General features: G+C 52.9%; 1 protein-coding gene across 10 annotated transcripts; it reads right to left on the reverse strand.

Moving 5' to 3' along the window:
• Nucleotides 1-639: 639 nt before the first annotated feature.
• On the reverse strand, nucleotides 640-16,694 carry BRPF1 (bromodomain and PHD finger containing 1). 10 transcript variants are annotated; one of them, XM_082344339.1, is made up of 14 exons: nucleotides 16,070-16,690; nucleotides 14,463-14,622; nucleotides 13,552-14,160; nucleotides 8,828-9,787; nucleotides 7,823-7,985; nucleotides 7,161-7,292; nucleotides 6,639-6,785; nucleotides 5,547-5,856; nucleotides 4,899-5,219; nucleotides 4,293-4,577; nucleotides 3,648-3,795; nucleotides 2,713-3,070; nucleotides 2,209-2,363; nucleotides 640-1,488 (listed from the first exon to the last, which is right to left on the reverse strand). In XM_082344339.1, the coding sequence occupies exons 3-14, from the start codon at nucleotides 14,148-14,150 to the stop codon at nucleotides 1,305-1,307; spliced, it is 3,762 nt and encodes a 1,253-aa protein (XP_082200465.1). In that variant the 5' UTR covers nucleotides 14,151-14,160; nucleotides 14,463-14,622; nucleotides 16,070-16,690; the 3' UTR covers nucleotides 640-1,304. The 10 variants fall into 10 exon arrangements, with proteins under 10 accessions (XP_082200465.1, XP_082200469.1, XP_082200468.1 ...); XM_082344343.1 differs by lacking the exon at nucleotides 14,463-14,622 and having other exon boundaries at nucleotides 2,713-2,831; nucleotides 2,934-3,070; nucleotides 4,899-5,216; nucleotides 16,070-16,685; XM_082344342.1 differs by lacking the exon at nucleotides 14,463-14,622 and having other exon boundaries at nucleotides 2,713-2,831; nucleotides 2,934-3,070; nucleotides 16,070-16,682.
• Between the last annotated feature and the right edge of the window lie 254 nt (nucleotides 16,695-16,948).

Raw genomic sequence — 16,948 nt, forward strand, 5'->3', positions numbered from 1 at the left:
TCTGAATTCCTGCTCAGTCCCCAGCTAAACAGGGGAAGAAGGGTCACACAGCTATAGTGACTCTGAAGCAGCACCCGGACCGTCCCACTGGCAAAGGACTCGAAGCATCTGCAGTTCACGAAGGAATGGCCACTAGACTCTTCCCTTCCAGCCGTTCGGCATACTGGTTGAAGAGCCAGCTTTGGAGGCAGGCTCTTGTTCAAATGCTAGCTCTGCGACTTCCTAGTTGTGGGAACTTAGGCAAGTTACTTAATTTGTCTAAACCTTGGTGTCATTTTGGAGATATCTACCCTGTCATTAACTTTCCCCATAGTTATTGCAAGGATTATACAAAAACTGTGTATCTGAAGGTGCTTCAGCACAGGGTCTACCACTCAGTGAAGGACACGGGAAATGGGAGCTCTCATACTGGGTTAGCCAAAAAGTTCGTTTGGGTTTTTCCGTAAGACGTTACAGAAAAACGCGAATGAACTTTTCGGCCAAGCCAATATTATCTTTGCTGTTGTCTTACAAATGCAGCAGACACAGCAGCCAGCAACCGCTTGGGCCCAATCATTTACCATCCCTGAGGAACACAGCCTCCCTGTTTATCCCTTTTGCCCTGGCAGAAGGCAAGAACCAAGAATTCCAAACAGACCATTTATTTTCTAAGAATCAATATATTTTCTTCCTTTGAAATAAATACAAACCAGTTTGAAAGGTGGGGGAATCTATAGGAAGAAGGGAAGTGGGGACAGGCCCCAGTCTTTTTTTTAGTACCAAATGACTCTGGCGCGACCCGGAAACGCAGTTACAAATGAGAATAATTTAAATTCTCCACTATTTACAGTATTTACAACAGCAGGGGAGGGGGTCACCTAGTGCCCCTCTTCCGGGCTGGACAGACATCAATCTCACTGCTAGGCTGTGCAGATGCCAGCTCACCTCACCACCTCAGGGGCCTCAGGCCACCAGGCAGTTAGGGGTTCTCCTGGCTTGAGTAGGCAGAGGTGGTTGGATGGCCTGTTTTACGCAGTGTCCTAACCTTGGCCCACCAACTTGCGCTACAATGCCATGAGGTCTCTGGAGCTTTCTGGCCTGTGGGACCTCCCCTCTCATTGCGCAGAGCCCCCATGGGCCCTTGGAGCGTTCTGTACAGTCCAGCTGCACTCAGGGCGGGAGGGACCTCCCCCACCCAGCTTCCCCTGAGACTGGCCCCAAGACCAGGAATGAGTCAGTGCAGAGGCCGGTGCCACTCCAGGACAGTGAGCAAAGGGGAGGAGAGAGGTGGCTGGGCACTGTAGGTTGGGTTGTGCTGGACAGTATCAGTCACTATCGCTGGTCTCACTGCTCTGCTCGCCCTGCACCTTGCTGCGGTGCTGCAGAGCCCTGTGGTAGGCGATCTGTACTGACTTGCGGATGTTGGATTTCCGGCCCTCCAGCATCTTCTCCTTGTCAAGGTCCTGGTTCACGCCCAGAGGAACCAGCTTAGTCCTGGGCAGCCACTGCCTGTAGGACGAGGTGAGAATCGAGTAAGTCATCTCTTATCTCTGGGGGAGCAACAGGCACCAGCCTTCCTCACTTGTTCATTCCTTCAAAAACTCCTCCTGAGTGCCCCACTCTGGGCCAGGCTCTGGTGGGAATTAAAGAAACCAAGAGATGCAGTCCCTGCTCTCAAGGAACTGCTCACAGGCTAGTGCTGAAAAGAGCCCAGTCATCGGTCACAACGGGGTAATCATAGGGTATTTATGGGCACAAAAAGGAGCCTTGACCAACCCTGAAATAGGTACCTTGTCCAGTGGGCTCCAGGCAGACTTAAGTGACATTAAACATCCTCTGCAGACAATTAACAACCAGAGACTACACGTGTAAGTGTGCCGGAACAGGGATTCAGAACCTGAATGATTATGCCTGCTTTATCCCCATCTTGTCACCATGGAGGCAGAGGTGGGAAAAGTAAGTCTAGAAGCCACTTTAGTCTGGGTGGGGAGCCACCCCCACATTTGTCACAGTCACTCACGGTCCTTTGATTTCTAGCTACAGCTGTCAGCTGCTGCCCACTCAGTCTCTCGGTCAACACAACCCTTTTGCTCAAAGATCTAAGTCCCTCCCCCACTGATTTATGACAGCTCAGGCTGTCTGTTGCTGGAGTTCCCTGGCAGCCTGCCCCGATACCGAGGGTTGCATCTGTGGCTATGAGTCACATCAAATGCTCCCCTCCTCCCTTACCAGGTTCGCTTGTTGTCAAAGAAGAGGACGAGGTAGAGATGCTCTCGGGCTTCCTGGGTCATCTGTTCCCCAAGCTTCAGCACCTCCAGTGGGGGCACAGGGATGGGAACCCCATGGTGGAACATACCTTCCCGGGGCATCTTTGGATCAATGATCTAAGGGTGTAATAAGACCTTGGTTTAGTTCAGTCTCCTCCTTCCCAAGGCTTACCCTATCCAAGAATTTGGAGACTACATCTGAAGTGGGAACAGAAAAAGGTTATCACACTCCTAGGGCTGCAGTGCTGACCCTTGGCTTCTTCCCATGCTGAACTATTTCAGAGCCCAAGGGGCAAAGGGAAGGAAAAGGGAGAGATGGAGAAACTAACCAGGGACCTCTAAGTGTCTATCTGCCAAAGACTCCTGTGCTCTGCAGCTCAGCAGAGAGTAGGAAAAGTCTGCTACGTTTGAGTGTGTGTTCTGGGGTTGGAAGACAAGGGATATGACAAGAAAAGTGGAAGCCTACCAGAGCTGGGTATGATGGATACCCCCGGCATTTGGCCCACACCAGGTCCAGAGCATCCAGCGGGGAGTCCTCATCCTCTGACAGCCAGCCAGCTCCCCGGCCCAGACTCTTCCTTACCACTTCACAGGAATGGGAGAGAGGAGGCGGATCAGCAGTCCGGGGTCTGGCAAGGCCCTGGCACTGGGCCCCCAGAACCCCTGGCTTTGGGCGGGCGTACTTACTGCTGTGGCCCACGCCGCGGCCAGTGCCCACGGAGTAGGCCTCGTTCTCAGTGCCTGAGGTATCTTCACTGCTGTCCTCTGGGAACGTGCCCCGAGAGAAGGAGGGCTTGCCCCGGCCTTGTTTTGAAGGCGTTGTGCTGTGGACAAAAGGGAAGCTCAACTCAAAGAAGGGGAAGAGTGGGGAATGGCATGGTGGGTATCCTCCCTTCTTTAAGCCCCTAGGGTCTAAGACGTTTGGAAAGCAGAGGCTACTTGAAGAATTTCAAACTCAAATGCCCTCAGGGACTTGGGGGCGATTTGACTGAAGTGGGCTGGATATAGCAGTAGTGATGAATGCATGCGCCCGTCTTAAGTCAACAGTGGCCAGAATTGCCAGTCTGATTTTTAAAGAGACTACAGAAACTGGGAATTTTATATGGCACTTCCGAATCTTTTTTTTTTTTTTTAATACCATGCTGGCCAAACAAAATATGTCTGCAGGCCAAACCCAGGCCACAAGGAACCGGTTTATGCCCTCTGTTCTAAACCATCAGCTTAACACAGGGTGGGCCCCTCTGTTTCATTATGGTGACAGTCTCATCTATTCCATTTATTTTGCAGAGAACCTTTGGTTTGAGCCATCTCAATCTAGGCTAAGATGGCTGCCACCCCACTCCCCACAGGGAAATCTGGAAGGCCATCCCGGAGGTGGGTCTTGACCCGGAGGACTGGTACCTGGTCCGGTCTGAGGCAGCACTGCTGCTGCTACTGCTGCTGGACTCAGAGTCTGAGCTGCTCCGAGGAAGGCTGCAGTCATTACGATATACCAAGAAACTCTTCTTTACTGGCTGGTTTCCACCGCTGAAGCCGTTGGCTGGTAAGTCTTGGTTGGGGGGAGGGGGGAAGGGAAGGAATCAGTCAGGAAGACGTAGATCAGAGATCTACTGGGGGTAAGAGGGACTTAGAGCTTGGCTTTCACTTCTGTGCTGGAAAATTCCTCCAACCTTGGCCAGCAGAGCTAGCTCTGGGCAGTGTCCACCACAGTTGGCCACAGCTCTGCCCCACCCCTTGCACTTCCCTTGGCAGTTACTGGCCTTAGGACACAAATGGCTTAAAGGAGATTCCCCAAGGAGGATAAGAAGAGAAAAGGTGAAGTGATACAATGCAGGAGGGGGGGCCCTGGATGGGAATCTAGCTGGGTCATCATCTCTGGGCTTCAGTTTCCCCGTCTGTAAAATGAGGGAATTGAATTAAAGGATTCCTAAGGGCCCTTCTAGCTCTGATATATTATGGGCAAATGAAGGGATAGGTGGGAGTTATATTGGGAAGGATGGCAGCTTTGCTCACTCTACTGGGGGGCTGGGTGATGGTGAGGCTCACCCATTGGGGGGTCTTCTGTGGATTTATCACTGTCGCTGTCTGAACTCGAACTGGGCCGAGGGCTCCTACCCCGCTTGCGCTGACGCAGGGAGCCCATGATGGGGAGCTGGGGGGGCCCCACAGGACTGCCTCCGTGGCTGGGGGTCATCTGGCTCTCCCGGTTTTTTGGGGGCCGGCCCGGCCTCTTGGGCGGTCCAGCTGTCTTCGGGTTCTTTTTGGAGAACAGAACTGAGGTTCTCCTGCCCACCTCATGTGCGGGGGTTGAGGACATGTTGGGACCCAGGCCTGGAGCAGAGAAAGAGAGAAGGAGAGTCGGTGAGGGGCCTGATGTGGGAAGGGCATACGTCCAGGGTAGGCCCTGGGTATATAGGACCATAACTCCAGCTAGAGTAGGGGAGATAATTGGGGGGGCATGGAGTTGGGAACATTGTCTCTTATACAAATAGCCAGAGAGGCAGCTAAGAGGCCCTTGACTGGGGAATGAGGGAGAAAGTGCAGCTGGCTGTGCATGAGGGACCTCTGCCTGGGGCATGGCAGGCGCTGAGTGTGTGCTGCAGAGTCAAAGTCTGGCTGGCCTCGGGGTCCACCATGCTGCGGGGTTCAGACCTTTGCTTGTCTCCTGGCTGCTGCTCTCCTCGGCGGCACTGTCTGTCTGCCCGTCCTTGTCACAGGCTGCCGGGTGGGGTGTCAGGCTGCCCCGGCTGGAGGGGCCATGCCGCTCAGGCCCATCCCGTCCAGTTTCCCGCTGGTTGGCAAGCTTGCGCCGCAGCGCCGTCATCTCTTTCTTGATCATCTTTGCACGCCGTGAGCGGCCCACGCTCTGCTTACTGGCATTCACCTCATCCAGCCGCTCGAGCAACAGCTTCAGCTGCTCTTCCACTGGCAAGTGCTTCTGGTTCTCCAGCAGGACCAGCCGCTCTTCCTCTGCTGCCAGGGGTGGGAATAGGGAGGAAAGGGTCAGACTCAGGGCAGTCCTCTGGGCCCCGTGAACCTGGGCAGGCAACAAGAAACCCACTCTTCTCCCCCTCTGCTTCTCACCAGGGACAGCTGTAAAACAGTAGCACCGAGATGCGGAATGGCAGGGACTGCTATCCATTCACCCAGTCTGGCTTCTTAGAGAGCATTCCTGGGGGTAGCTTGCCACTGCTCAGCCTAGCTGCTTCCTGCCTACACTGCCTGCTCCCAGGAGGGGACTTTGGAAAGCTGTTCATCCCTGGCATTGGCCTCTATGTGGAGGTGTGACTTATCACCCACCATCTTCGGTGTGGTGTGAGGCCTCGTCTCCAGCCAGGCTGTGGGGGATATGCATGCCCGTCTCAAAGTCAATGCCCATTTTTTCTGCCTGGCGCCGGGCCTGGCGGAGCACAGCACCACCCTGCTCACGGAGCCGCACTGCTGCCCGGTAGAAGATGGTATCCTTGGCATTATACTTGAGGCAGTTGCTGACGATGAGGTTGAAGTCCTCCTCAAAATCATCAAAGTTCAGGTAGCGGTAAGCCTCCAAGTTCTGCTTCATGGTGAAAAAGTCCATAGGCTTTTTGATGTGGTCTAGGTAGTCAGGTACCTGGGAGAACACGGTAGGTGTACCTAAGTGGAGATACGTTCCTCATTCCCCCTGAACCCCTGTTCCTAACAACCTCCCTTGAAATGCATCCAGCAACCTCCTCCCACCACAGTTAGAGGCAGGCATACAGCACAGGGGAAAAGAAAGCCGGATTCTAGTCTTGACTTTACTAGTCACAAGCTGTGTGACCTTGGCAAGCCTCTTAACCTCTCTGGGCCTTCTTTTCCTCACCTAGAAAACAGTAATGAAATTACAGCCAAATCTACCTCCTAGAGCCATATGAGGCTTTAGTAAGAAAATGACTAGGGGAATCCTCTGGAAATAACACCACCTTGCATTCCTATAGTTCTTTTTACTTATCATTAAGACTTATAAGGAGGCTGCTGCCTCAGGCCTCTCATTTTATACCTTTTAGAGAGAAGAGTCTGCCAGTCAGGACCTAGGGCTTCAGAGATGGTTCTTTAGGTGCTGAGCCTTCTAAATTCTCCGTTCTAGGGTTCAGCACCCGGAAAGTGTCTTCCTGCCCTGGGATTATTCACTTGGCAGACTCAGTCCCTGCCTCTGGGGAAGGAGTGCAGATTGCCTCCCATTCTGGGCCCTTGGGATATGACAGGGACAAGACAGAGTCCAGGTGATGCATGTGGCTCCAGTTCATCCTGGAGCCCCAGAGCCACCAGCCCCTCTCTTCAAGGTCCCCTCCTAGTCCCTGGCCCAGACCTGCAGCGGGGGTGCATCTGGGAGAGGAACAGAAAGAAGGTGGAGTGAGGGGAAGGGATTCTTACTTCGTCCAATTCGGTTACCTCAGACAGAGGGACCGGCTCGCTGAAGATGTTGCCTGTGTCCTTCTCTTGGAGCTGCTCCAGGGTTTTTCGAAGGAGGATGAGGAAAGGGGTCAGCTGCATCTCCATGGCAATCTGCTGGACCTTGATCTGACACACATAAAGGCCCAATCAGCCAGGCCTAGGCCAGTCCCTTGGCAGAGAGGTCTGAGGAGATGGTTGTAGCTGGTATGGGAACTCGCCTTCCTTCCCACCCAACACAGCTCGGTGTACTTGACTCCTCTGGACTTTCCCTTCCTTAAGCTCCCAGCACCAGCTACCTGCATCACATAATTTAGGATTCCGTTCATACTCTCCTGTGACATTCTGCTTCCGGTGGGCCTGACAGCAAACTGAGCTCAGGAGACCTGACTCCCGCATCAGCCCTGTTGCTTCCTGGACAGGTGACACATACTTGTCCATGTTTTCTGTTTTCCTGGGTCTGTTTTCTCTACTGTAAAAAAGAGTTGGCCCAGGAGCACTCACCGTCTCCCTTTTGAGTTTCTCCCGCTTGCGGATCAGCTCCACCAGCAGCCGGGCTCGCTCCAGGTCATGCCGAAGCCGCTGCCAGGACTTGAGCTGTTCTTTGAGGGCCCAGTTCTTGTCTTCAGAATCTCTCTGAAGAGGCAAAAGAGGGATCAGGAAATGATGAGAGAGCCAGAGGGGACGAGAGCCCAGGAAACGTGGGTCAAGGGCAGGTAAAGCCAAAGGAGAGAGCACAGTGATTTATTGGTAGGCTCACTAACTAAGTGAAGTGGAAGCTCCTCAACCCACGTGTCCCCTAGGCCCAGCACAGAGTCGGTGCTCAGTATATGCTTGCTGTGAACGAACAGATGAACACATAGGAAAAATACGTTAAAAATAATCTGTAAGGATTTCATCCTGAGCTTGCTTTGAGGCCTAGTTTAAAGGAGGAAACAGCCCAACCCTTCAGACACTGGAAGCTACAGTCACAAATCTCTGTCCTTGGGGACTTCCCTGGTGGTCCAGTGGTTAAGACTCCGCGCTTCCAAGGCAGGGGGTGCGGGTTCGATCCCTGGTCGGGGAACTAAGATCCCACATGCCGGGTGGTACAGCCAAAAAAAAATTCTTTGTCCTCGTCCCCCTGGCACTAGTTCCTAGAGCCCACAGGGAATCTGACACAGTACCCCAACTTGGTCACAGTTCCTCTGAGACTGCAGGTGTGTCTGCAGGCGACGCAGCAGTGGGACCCCATTCCGTGACTGCCTCTTTAGTGTCCAGTAGCTGTGCAGCCTCTGCATGAACTGGCTCTTCCTTTGGATGGTCAGGCGGTTAGTGATTTTACTGAGCCTGGGAAGCAGGAGAGCAAAGAGAAAAACCTCTTGGGCCCTGATTTTCTTAAGCAGAACAGTGGTCTCTGGCTAATGAGAGTTTCTGAGTGGGGCTACATAGGGAATAAATCTATTGTCAGAAAGGCCTATGACACCGGGCTAAGGCAAAGAAGAGCAAAGAGAGCTGTCAATGGCAACTCAGCAGACAGGAAGCCAAGCTCCCAGCTCTAAGCCAGATCCATAATTCTGTTCACCAGTGGGTCAGGGAGCCTGGCCCCTAAGACTGCTCTTGTCACTGCAGCCCAGAGTACTGTTTGACCCTGGGATACCCAACTCAGACTGAGCCTGGGAAGGTTTTAAGATGAAGTACTATTGTACAGCAGTAAACTATAGGAAATCGACTAGATAGCACAAGAGAGAGTAAAAAATAACTGATGACTGCAGCCCTCATTTGGACTTATTTGTGGCAGTAACCATTTCACAATTCCTTGAGCGTATCCTTCCCCCTTCTTCATTCCATTCTCCCTTCAGAGTCAGACCATTTCTTCCACTGTGGCTGGTAGCTATTCCATCCTCTTTCTTCCTAACTTAAACCACCTCATCAAAATGGAAGGCAGTTTAAAACACATGTTAGGTCTGCCAGATAAAAGCTGAAGTTTCTGGTTCCTAATGTAAAAGCCAGGTGACCTGCTAGAGCTCATCTCTTTTGATATTAAAAAAAAAAAACAACAAAACCCCCAAAACGTCTATGTAGCTCCTGATAGGAATAAGATACCCCAGCCCTGTCACTCCACTCAGTGGGCTGTCAGTCTCCAACAGGGCTTCTTCCTTCAACAGCCTGTCTACCTGCTCCCCTCATACCTGTGCGGTGGGATGCAGGGCACAGACACCACAGGTGCTGCTGCCCGTTTCTCTGCCAAGATCTTCCGCGCCTTCTTCATCTTGATCCGGGACTTGGCCTTGGCCTTCTTGACCTTCTCTGAGCTCCAACTCTTACCCTCCTCCTCTTCCTCCTCCTCCTCCTCCTCCCCCTCGCTGTGGGATAGGGCAGGCAGGCGGCGTGCTGAACCTGGAGGTGTATGGATGTCGCAGTAGGCAGTCTTGCGGACGCTGAAGGAGGTGCCATTGGCACCCGTCTCCCGCACAGGCTCCATCTTCATGTAAAGGCCGGCCTGCTGGGCACATGTCACATGGAAGGCTGTGTAGCAGTTGGCCTTGTGGCACTGGATGCAGGCCCCTGAGCCCCGCTGTTTGCAAATGTAGCAGGTCAGCTTCCAGCGAGCTGGCGGGATGTGCTCGATGCTGTCGATAGGCTCCAGGAAGACCGTGTTGGCAAAGCAGACCTCAGGGATCCACAGGGCACACACCACATGGGCCCAGCGCCCATCATCTGTCTGCTTGAAGGCACCACCCTTGTTGGGGCACAGGGCGCAGTCCACAGCACGGGAGGGTGACTGTAGGCAGCGGCGGCACAGCCACTGGCCCTCAGGGATGTAGGGGACACCGTAGCACTCCTGGTGCACAGCCAGGTTGCACATGTCACAGAAGAGGATGACATTGCTGTTCTGGCACTCACCATCATTGCAGATACAGCACACAGCATCCTCATCCACTAGCGCATTGGGGTCGCCTTTATTGTGGCTCTCAAAGTAGGACTCTTTCTCCAGCCGGTCCATTAAGTACTCAAAGATTTCCTGCGGAATGGGACTCACACCCTCCGTCTTCCGCCGCTCGTTCATGATATCCAGCCAGATGTAGTCCTCCTCATCCATGTCATACTCTACTTCCTCATCCAGCTCTTCCGCTGACTTCTCGATGTACCTGCAGTGCACAGAGGCAGCTCAGCACCAGAAGGTTGAGATTTCCCTCCCTTAAAGACCATGGGTTACATCTGCCAAGCACTCACCCTATTCCAGGCCTGTGCCTTTACATCTGTGTTGTCTCATTCTATCCTCACCTTTACCCCAGGCACTCTAAGTCCTATAATTATTCTTATTTTGCAGAAAAGGAAACCTTACATTTGGGGAGGTTAATTCACCTGCCCTGGCCCTCTTGTGAGAAAGTGGCAGAGCTGGGATATGAACCCAACCATGCCGATTTCAAAGCTCATGTCCTGGCTGCTACACTGCCTCCTCTGAGGTGCAGAGGCTCAGCCAGACTCCTGAAGGATGGGGCAGCTAGGACCCATTACTGGGGTGGTCTGGGTGATGGTACAAGGAGTCAGGGGAAGGAAGGTCCTCAGTTCTCATTTGCAAATCATACATAAGTTGTTTTACCACCAACTGGCTATGTCCTGAATGCAGCTGCTGTAGGTCTCCTGTTAGCTGGTGCCAGCATCAGCTCAGGGCTCCCTCAAACTCTAGGTACTCTGTGCTCTCTGGATAGCCTTGGGGAATAACAGTCAGAAGAGCTAAGATTTACTGAGCATTTACTATAAGCTAGGCATTGTGCTAAGTTATCACATTTATTTTCCCCATAGCCATAGGGTCAATGTTTTTATTGCCCTCACTTTATAGGTGAAGAAACTGGAAGCTTTGAGAAGTTAATTAACTGCCCAACACAGATAGTTCACACAACCAGGAAGTGGCAGAGTGACAATTCAAACTCCACTTCACAGCACTCAGTGGGCCAGCAGGGCTGCAGCTAAGGACTGCTCCAGGTGCCTGGGGTACAAAGCAGGCTCCCCACCCCCTTGCCATGCACACTCCAGGTGGCCTGACCCTGGTGTTGTAAAGCTACAGGCAGCTTCAACGGAAAGAGCAGGGCTTTGCCCCCTAACAAACCTGGATTTACACGCTGGCTCTGTTACTTTGTGGCATTCAGGATATCACTGCCCTCTTCTGAACCTCAGTTTTATTGATGACAGAATGAGGATACTACTACTTACTCCCAAAGACATCAGGATTAAATGGAATTACAAAAACAAATGGGCTAAATCAAGTGGCACACAGCAGGCCCTAGATAAATGTTACTTCCCATGCCTCCCCTCTCCTCTCCACAAGGGAAATGTGGCTTTGGGGGCTAGAGCAGGCCACACAAGCATAGGTTCTGGAGCCATGCTCTGGATGACAGCAGGCGAGTGAGCTAACCTCTCTGGGCCTTGGTTTCCACATCTGTAGAATGGTGATGCTAACTTGAACCTATTTCATACAGCTGTTGTGAACATTAAATGAGTTACTACAGGTAAAGGGCTTAGAACAGTAGCTGGCATGGAGCAAGTACTCAATAAATGTTAGCTTTATGATTAGTTTTTGTATAGATCTGCCCCACCCTGTCTTGCGTTGTAACTGTTTTTGTGTCTTAACTCCTCCACTATTAGATAGAGGCAAGAACCATGTCTGATTCACCACACAGAAAGAGGTGCTCAGTGTTGTTCATTTGAAAGACATTTACGGGGTGGAAGGGAGGACAGACTAAAATACTGTGCCTATCAGAAGCAACTTCTTCCTTAGCCCTTTACCTCTTCCCCAAGGTGAATGCAATGTCCTCATCCTTGAAAAAGGGTGTGGCTCAGGGCTGGTGTGAAACATCTGGTCCCTTCCAGGCCTTGGCACCAGCTCTCAACCTTTTCTCTGCCACGACACACGTGACATTATGTGATGGTGCATAACACACCCCCACAGTGCACCAAGATTACAGGCTGTGGCGCAGATAAGGTAGGCTGCATGTCACGTACAATTCCTGACACAACAGCTGACACTCCACCCTCTCTCTCCCCCTCAAGAAAGCATACCAGATGTGAGCAAGAGCAAGTGGTATTATTAGAGAGATGACCTCAAATCTTCTTACATTTGTATAAAAAGTAAATCATTTCCAAAACAGGCAGTTCTGCTAACAGTAGTAACAAATTACATGCAACACACCTCCCAACTGATTGCAGTGCACCAGCTGAGAGCTGCTGCCTGGAGAACAGATCTGATCCCCCGGAGGAAAGAGTGAATCTGAGTGGAGGGATGAAGAAAAGGAGCAGGAGGAGCTGGGCTGGGCTGCCTATTGGAGCCAAGAGCACTGAAGAGCCATTAGGAGAGAGGGCAGGCCCAGAGAGGGGTCTGTGTGTTGGGAGGTGGGCATGGCCGTCAGTACTAACAGACAAGAGAGACAGTGGAAAGCCAGAAGGAAATGGAGCTGGGCTGAACAGATGAAAGGATGGAAGAGAGGAAGAAGAGACTGGCTAGCATGTGAACAGCGGTGAGAGAAGAGTGACACACTGGGCCAAATTACTTGAGTTCCCAAAGATTTGCTTTTAAAAAACTGAGATTTAGTATAACATCACATGGGTTGCCCTTCTGGTAAAAACTACCTTTCGTATAAAAACCTTTACAACAAGTCCCTGTCAGAGATCAGGCTTTCTGATTAGCTGATACCAAAGATGGCTCCTTAACGAACTCACCCAAATGCCCTCTTTGACTTGGATGCCAAGACTCTAAGAAGTTTTACACTTGGTTTTTATTCCATCCTTCAGCTAGGGTTTCTGTATGTAGTTCCACCACCACACTTCCCCACTCCTTCATTTTTTACCTCATGTTAAAGGAATTTAGCCTTATGCCTGTGACTTTTTTAAAAAATTAATTAATTTACTTATTTATTTATTTTTGGCTGCATTGGGTCTTTGTTGCTGCACGCGGGCTTCTCATTGCGGTGGCCCCTCCTGTCGCGGAGCACGGGCTCCAGGCGTGCAGGCATCAGCAGTCGTGGCTCACAGGCTCTAGAGCGCAGGCTCAGTAGTTGTGGTGCACGGGCTTAGTTGCTCCACGGCATGTGGGATCCTCCCGGACCAGGGCTCGAACCCGTGTCCCCTGCATTGGCAGGTGGATTCCCAACCACTGCGTCACCAGGGAAGCCCTATGCCTGTGCCTTTATTAGGAGCCACTGTGACTAATTTTTGGAAGGAAGTGGGGTACTAAGAAACAGTTAAATGAAACAAATAAAAGGGTCCTTGGAGGAGTACAAAACATAGGCGATGAAAATACTGCTTACGCAGGCTAAAGGATGGGTGAGAATAACAGAACAAGTAATGGGAAAATTACTTCTTTAGATTTACAAACTGATTTTATAACCTTATGAAATCATTGTCCCTAGTCTTATACCTTTAGGCTAGCAGAGGAATATTATACCTACTCTGCAGATGGGATCACTGCAACACCAAAAGCTGGATGCCTTTCCCAAGATCACAGAGTGATGGAGTAGAAAGAGGAACAAAAAATGGGACCTTTTGATACTGTGGAAATAGTGCAGCTTTGGAGTCAGAGGAACCTGGGTTTGTCAGCTATCTACTGACATGTGACTTCTCGTAAGTCTGGTCCTTTTTCTGGACCGTGGTTTCCTCATCTGTGAAATCGGAACAATACCTACCTGAGTGAGTTGTGAGAATAAAATAATGGAATGGCTATAAAACACCCACTGCAGGGCTTGGTATGTGGCAGTGTATAGGAAGTGCCATCATCATTAGCTGGGGCACTCTTCTGCCTTGGCAGGACCAGTGTGCTTCTGCTATGCTTTACCCCTGCCGCTTCCTATCACCTATCTTTGACTCCTGAGCCCTGCTTGACCAGTTTTCCAGAGTTGGGGGGTGGAGGCGGCCTTACCGGTAATAGGAAGTCGGCCGGGGCGGGGCGTCAGGGGTGTCCTGCTCCAGCTCCCGGTACACCACCTCCGGCAGCTTGGGGGTGGTGCTTGCAGAAGCGCTGTGGTGATGGTGATGGTTGGAGTCCTTGCGCTTCTCCTTGTTCTTATGCTTGCCTGACTTGGGAGTAGCAGCCGGTGTCTCAGTGTTCTCCTTATTGCTGCCGTTCTCAGGGGCCTCCTCAGGGGCCTCCTCATCTTCTGACACCACATCCAAGTTGTCAAAGATGCTGATGCGGTGGACGCGGCCGTGCAGGTCCACCTCCACCATGCGCTGGGCCTGTGCGTAACTCATCACCTCACGGCTGGGCGACTGGGATACCTCTGAGGGGGTGGGCGACTGCTTGTTGGCTGGGCGTGACTGGCGCCCCTTCTTCTTGTGCTTTCGGAGTGGAGTCTGCTGTGGGGGCGGTGGGTTGTCATGGTCATAGTGGTACAGGTGGTACTCAATACCACTGTAACTCTTGTAGACCTTGCGGCAGGTCTCCACGGGGCACTCATACGGTGGCTTAGTTGCCCGCAAGTTGTGGCAGAAAGTCTTCACGTCAAAGTCCACCCCCATGCTGTCACATCTAGAATGTACAGATCAGTTAGCACAGGCCCAGGGAAGAGCTCCTGGCCACCCACTCCACTCTCTCCAGCCCTCTCTCTCCCCAAGGGTTTTGGCCAGCCAACCTCTACAGCAGCTCCAAATGCCCCCTCCTCCACAACATGGCCATAGTCTCGGCCTTATCACCTCTTGCCTGATCACCCTGCTCTATGTCTCAGTTCTTCTAGCCTAATCTCACACAATGTGTCCAGAACGATCTTTCTACCAAGTAGAAATGATCATGTTAGTCTCTTGATTAAAAGCATCCTGATGTTCCCCACTTACTTCAGGATAATATCCAAAATCCTTATGATGATATTCAAGGTGCTCCTTTCACTGTTTGGCCTTAGTCCTCCTTTCTAGATTCTTCTTTTCACCAGTTACAGCTGTATTTCTGTCTAACCAGGGCAACTTGCCAGTTCCTGAATGTTACAACCTCTCATTCCTGCAAGATGATCTCTATTTAGAATGCCTTCCATCCTCCTTGATTAGTGAGCTCCTACTCATTCTTCAAAACATGGCTCGAATGTCACTCCAGTTATGCTTCTTTGTCTCTCCCATGGAGAGCTGTGTTTCCACAGCATTTCATCCTCACCTCCACCATGGCATTCACCACACTGGAAGTTCTCTGTCTCCTCCCATTAGACTGGGAGCGGTGCAGTGCAGACACCAGAGCCTACCCACCTCTGTATCCCTAGTACCTGGTATGTAGTGTTGTTTTGGCCAATGAATAAATAATCTGTTGAATGAATAGCTAAATGAGGGGATCACCAGTTCTGGAGCTGAGATGGATGAAGGCTAGTGTCAGCCCATGCGGAAGCCTGAACAGGTAGCCAATGATTTGGTCCTGGACTCCAGCAGAAATCACTGGGTTACAGAAAGAATTAGTTAATTTCTGAGGCCTTTACGGTAAGCCTATGCCCTGGCCTTGGGAGTGGCACCAGGCCCTAAGGGTACAAACAGGAACATGACAATCCAGGCACACTCAGCTCCATGCTGGTCCTCAGAGCCCTCCCTTCCTCCTCTCCAGTATTCCTGGGTGAGTGGAGACAGCAGATGGCACCAACCCCCAGGAAGCCCAGCTTGGTCAGAGAGACTGCCCCAATTTCTCCAGGCCTAGCTGAGTTCAACAATTTAACTGTGGTCTTGGCACCATTCCAAGCAAAGCCACCCTGAGCTCCCTGATTAATAACGGTCCTTGTTGGCTCCTCTCCTGCGACTTAACCAAGCTAGTGAGCTGCTCCAGTCTCTCTGTCAAAGCCCCAGATTGTCATATCAGTAAAACTACTCCTTAAACTCGCCCCTACTTCCTACCTGCACCTGTCTTTAAACAAACCAATCAGAAGCACAAACAAACTCTCCTCTTTCAATTTTGAGTCCCTGGTGAACGCTGCAGCTCTGCTGCCCCGGCTTCCTAAGCAACACAGAAACCTCCAGCAAACGTCCCGCTGGGCCTCAGCAGAAGCACAGAGGAGAGACAAGGCAACTAAGACCCGAAGGCCCGTGGGGAGGGCCCCAGGCCCAGGGGTATGGCGGCGGCATCTGCCCCAGGCGCTCAGAGGGCTGGAGGAAGTAGGGGGCGGAGGCCAGAGGGATTAGGCCGGGCCCGGGCGGTGCCCGCAGCCCTCTCCCGGATGCGGCTACGTTTCCCCTTTGTCAAAGTGTAAAAAGTTAAACAAGGCTCCTCTCCTGCCATTGGCCCAGGCAGCCCCAGGCAACCCCGAAGGATACACTGTTGCCCGGGATGCAGGCTGTGAGCTAATGCACTGTCAGTTCTCCGGGCTGGAGTGGCCCGAGGGTACTCGGGCCGGGCAGCTCAGTGCGCGCCCCACGAAAGTAGCCTACCCCTTCCCGGCTGACCACTCCCGCCCTGGTTCCTGGCCCGCACTCACCGGCCACCTCGAGTCCGGGCTCATTGCCGAGGGTGCCCGCCGGGGCTCCGACCCCACTAGGGGAGGCCGGCGGGGAAAGACGGGCCGGGGATGGGGAGCCCCAATTCCGGAGACTGCAGACCTCGCCACCCCGACTCCCTGCCGCCCCACGCTCTGGCCCGGCTCCCTGGGATTCCCGCGCTGACCCCTGCCGCTCCCAGTCCCGCCGGCGCCCCGGTCTCTCAGTTGCGGCGGCCGCCGCCCCTTTCGAAAGCCCCTAGGTTGCCCGGTCTCGGGACCCAGCACCGCCGGAACAATGGAGGCTACCAGAGGCAGCACGGGGACGGCGGCGGCGGAGACGGTGGCGGCAAAGGCAGTGGCAGCGGCGGCGGCAGCAGCGGCGGCGACGGCGTCTGCGCAGGGTAAACGCGACGCCGCAACGCTGCCGAGCTACACTTTCGCCACAGATCTCCGCCCGCCCGCTGAGGCTCGAGAGGCCATTCTCTGGGATTCGGAAGGGCCCCTGGACACCCTACATGGCTTTTCTAGCACCTCCATCTTAGAGTTGAGTTTCTGGGGACTGAAGTTGCGGGACTCGGGATCCGGAGTGGTGGGGCCGTTTGTAGCGAATCTGCGGCCACGTACGGTGAGCGCGGACTGGGCGTGAGGAGCCCGCCCTTCTCCCTTCCCCCTCTGCCTCTCTCCCCCCATCCTCCCTCCGCCTCTCTCCCCTGCTCCTCCCTCCCTCCCTCCTGCTGGCGCCGCGGCTGCGGTAGGGACCTGGCCTTGGTCTCGGAGGAAGGCGGCGAGGCGGGGCGGGAGCCACGGGGCGGGACTGGGGGCAGGGCCAAGAGCAAGAGGGACGCGGACTGGAGCCTAAGGGGGACCCGGAGTTATAGG

This window comes from Balaenoptera borealis (assembly GCF_965194805.1).
Source record: "Balaenoptera borealis genome assembly, chromosome: 12".
In the NCBI taxonomy this organism is placed as follows: domain Eukaryota; kingdom Metazoa; phylum Chordata; class Mammalia; order Artiodactyla; family Balaenopteridae; genus Balaenoptera; species Balaenoptera borealis.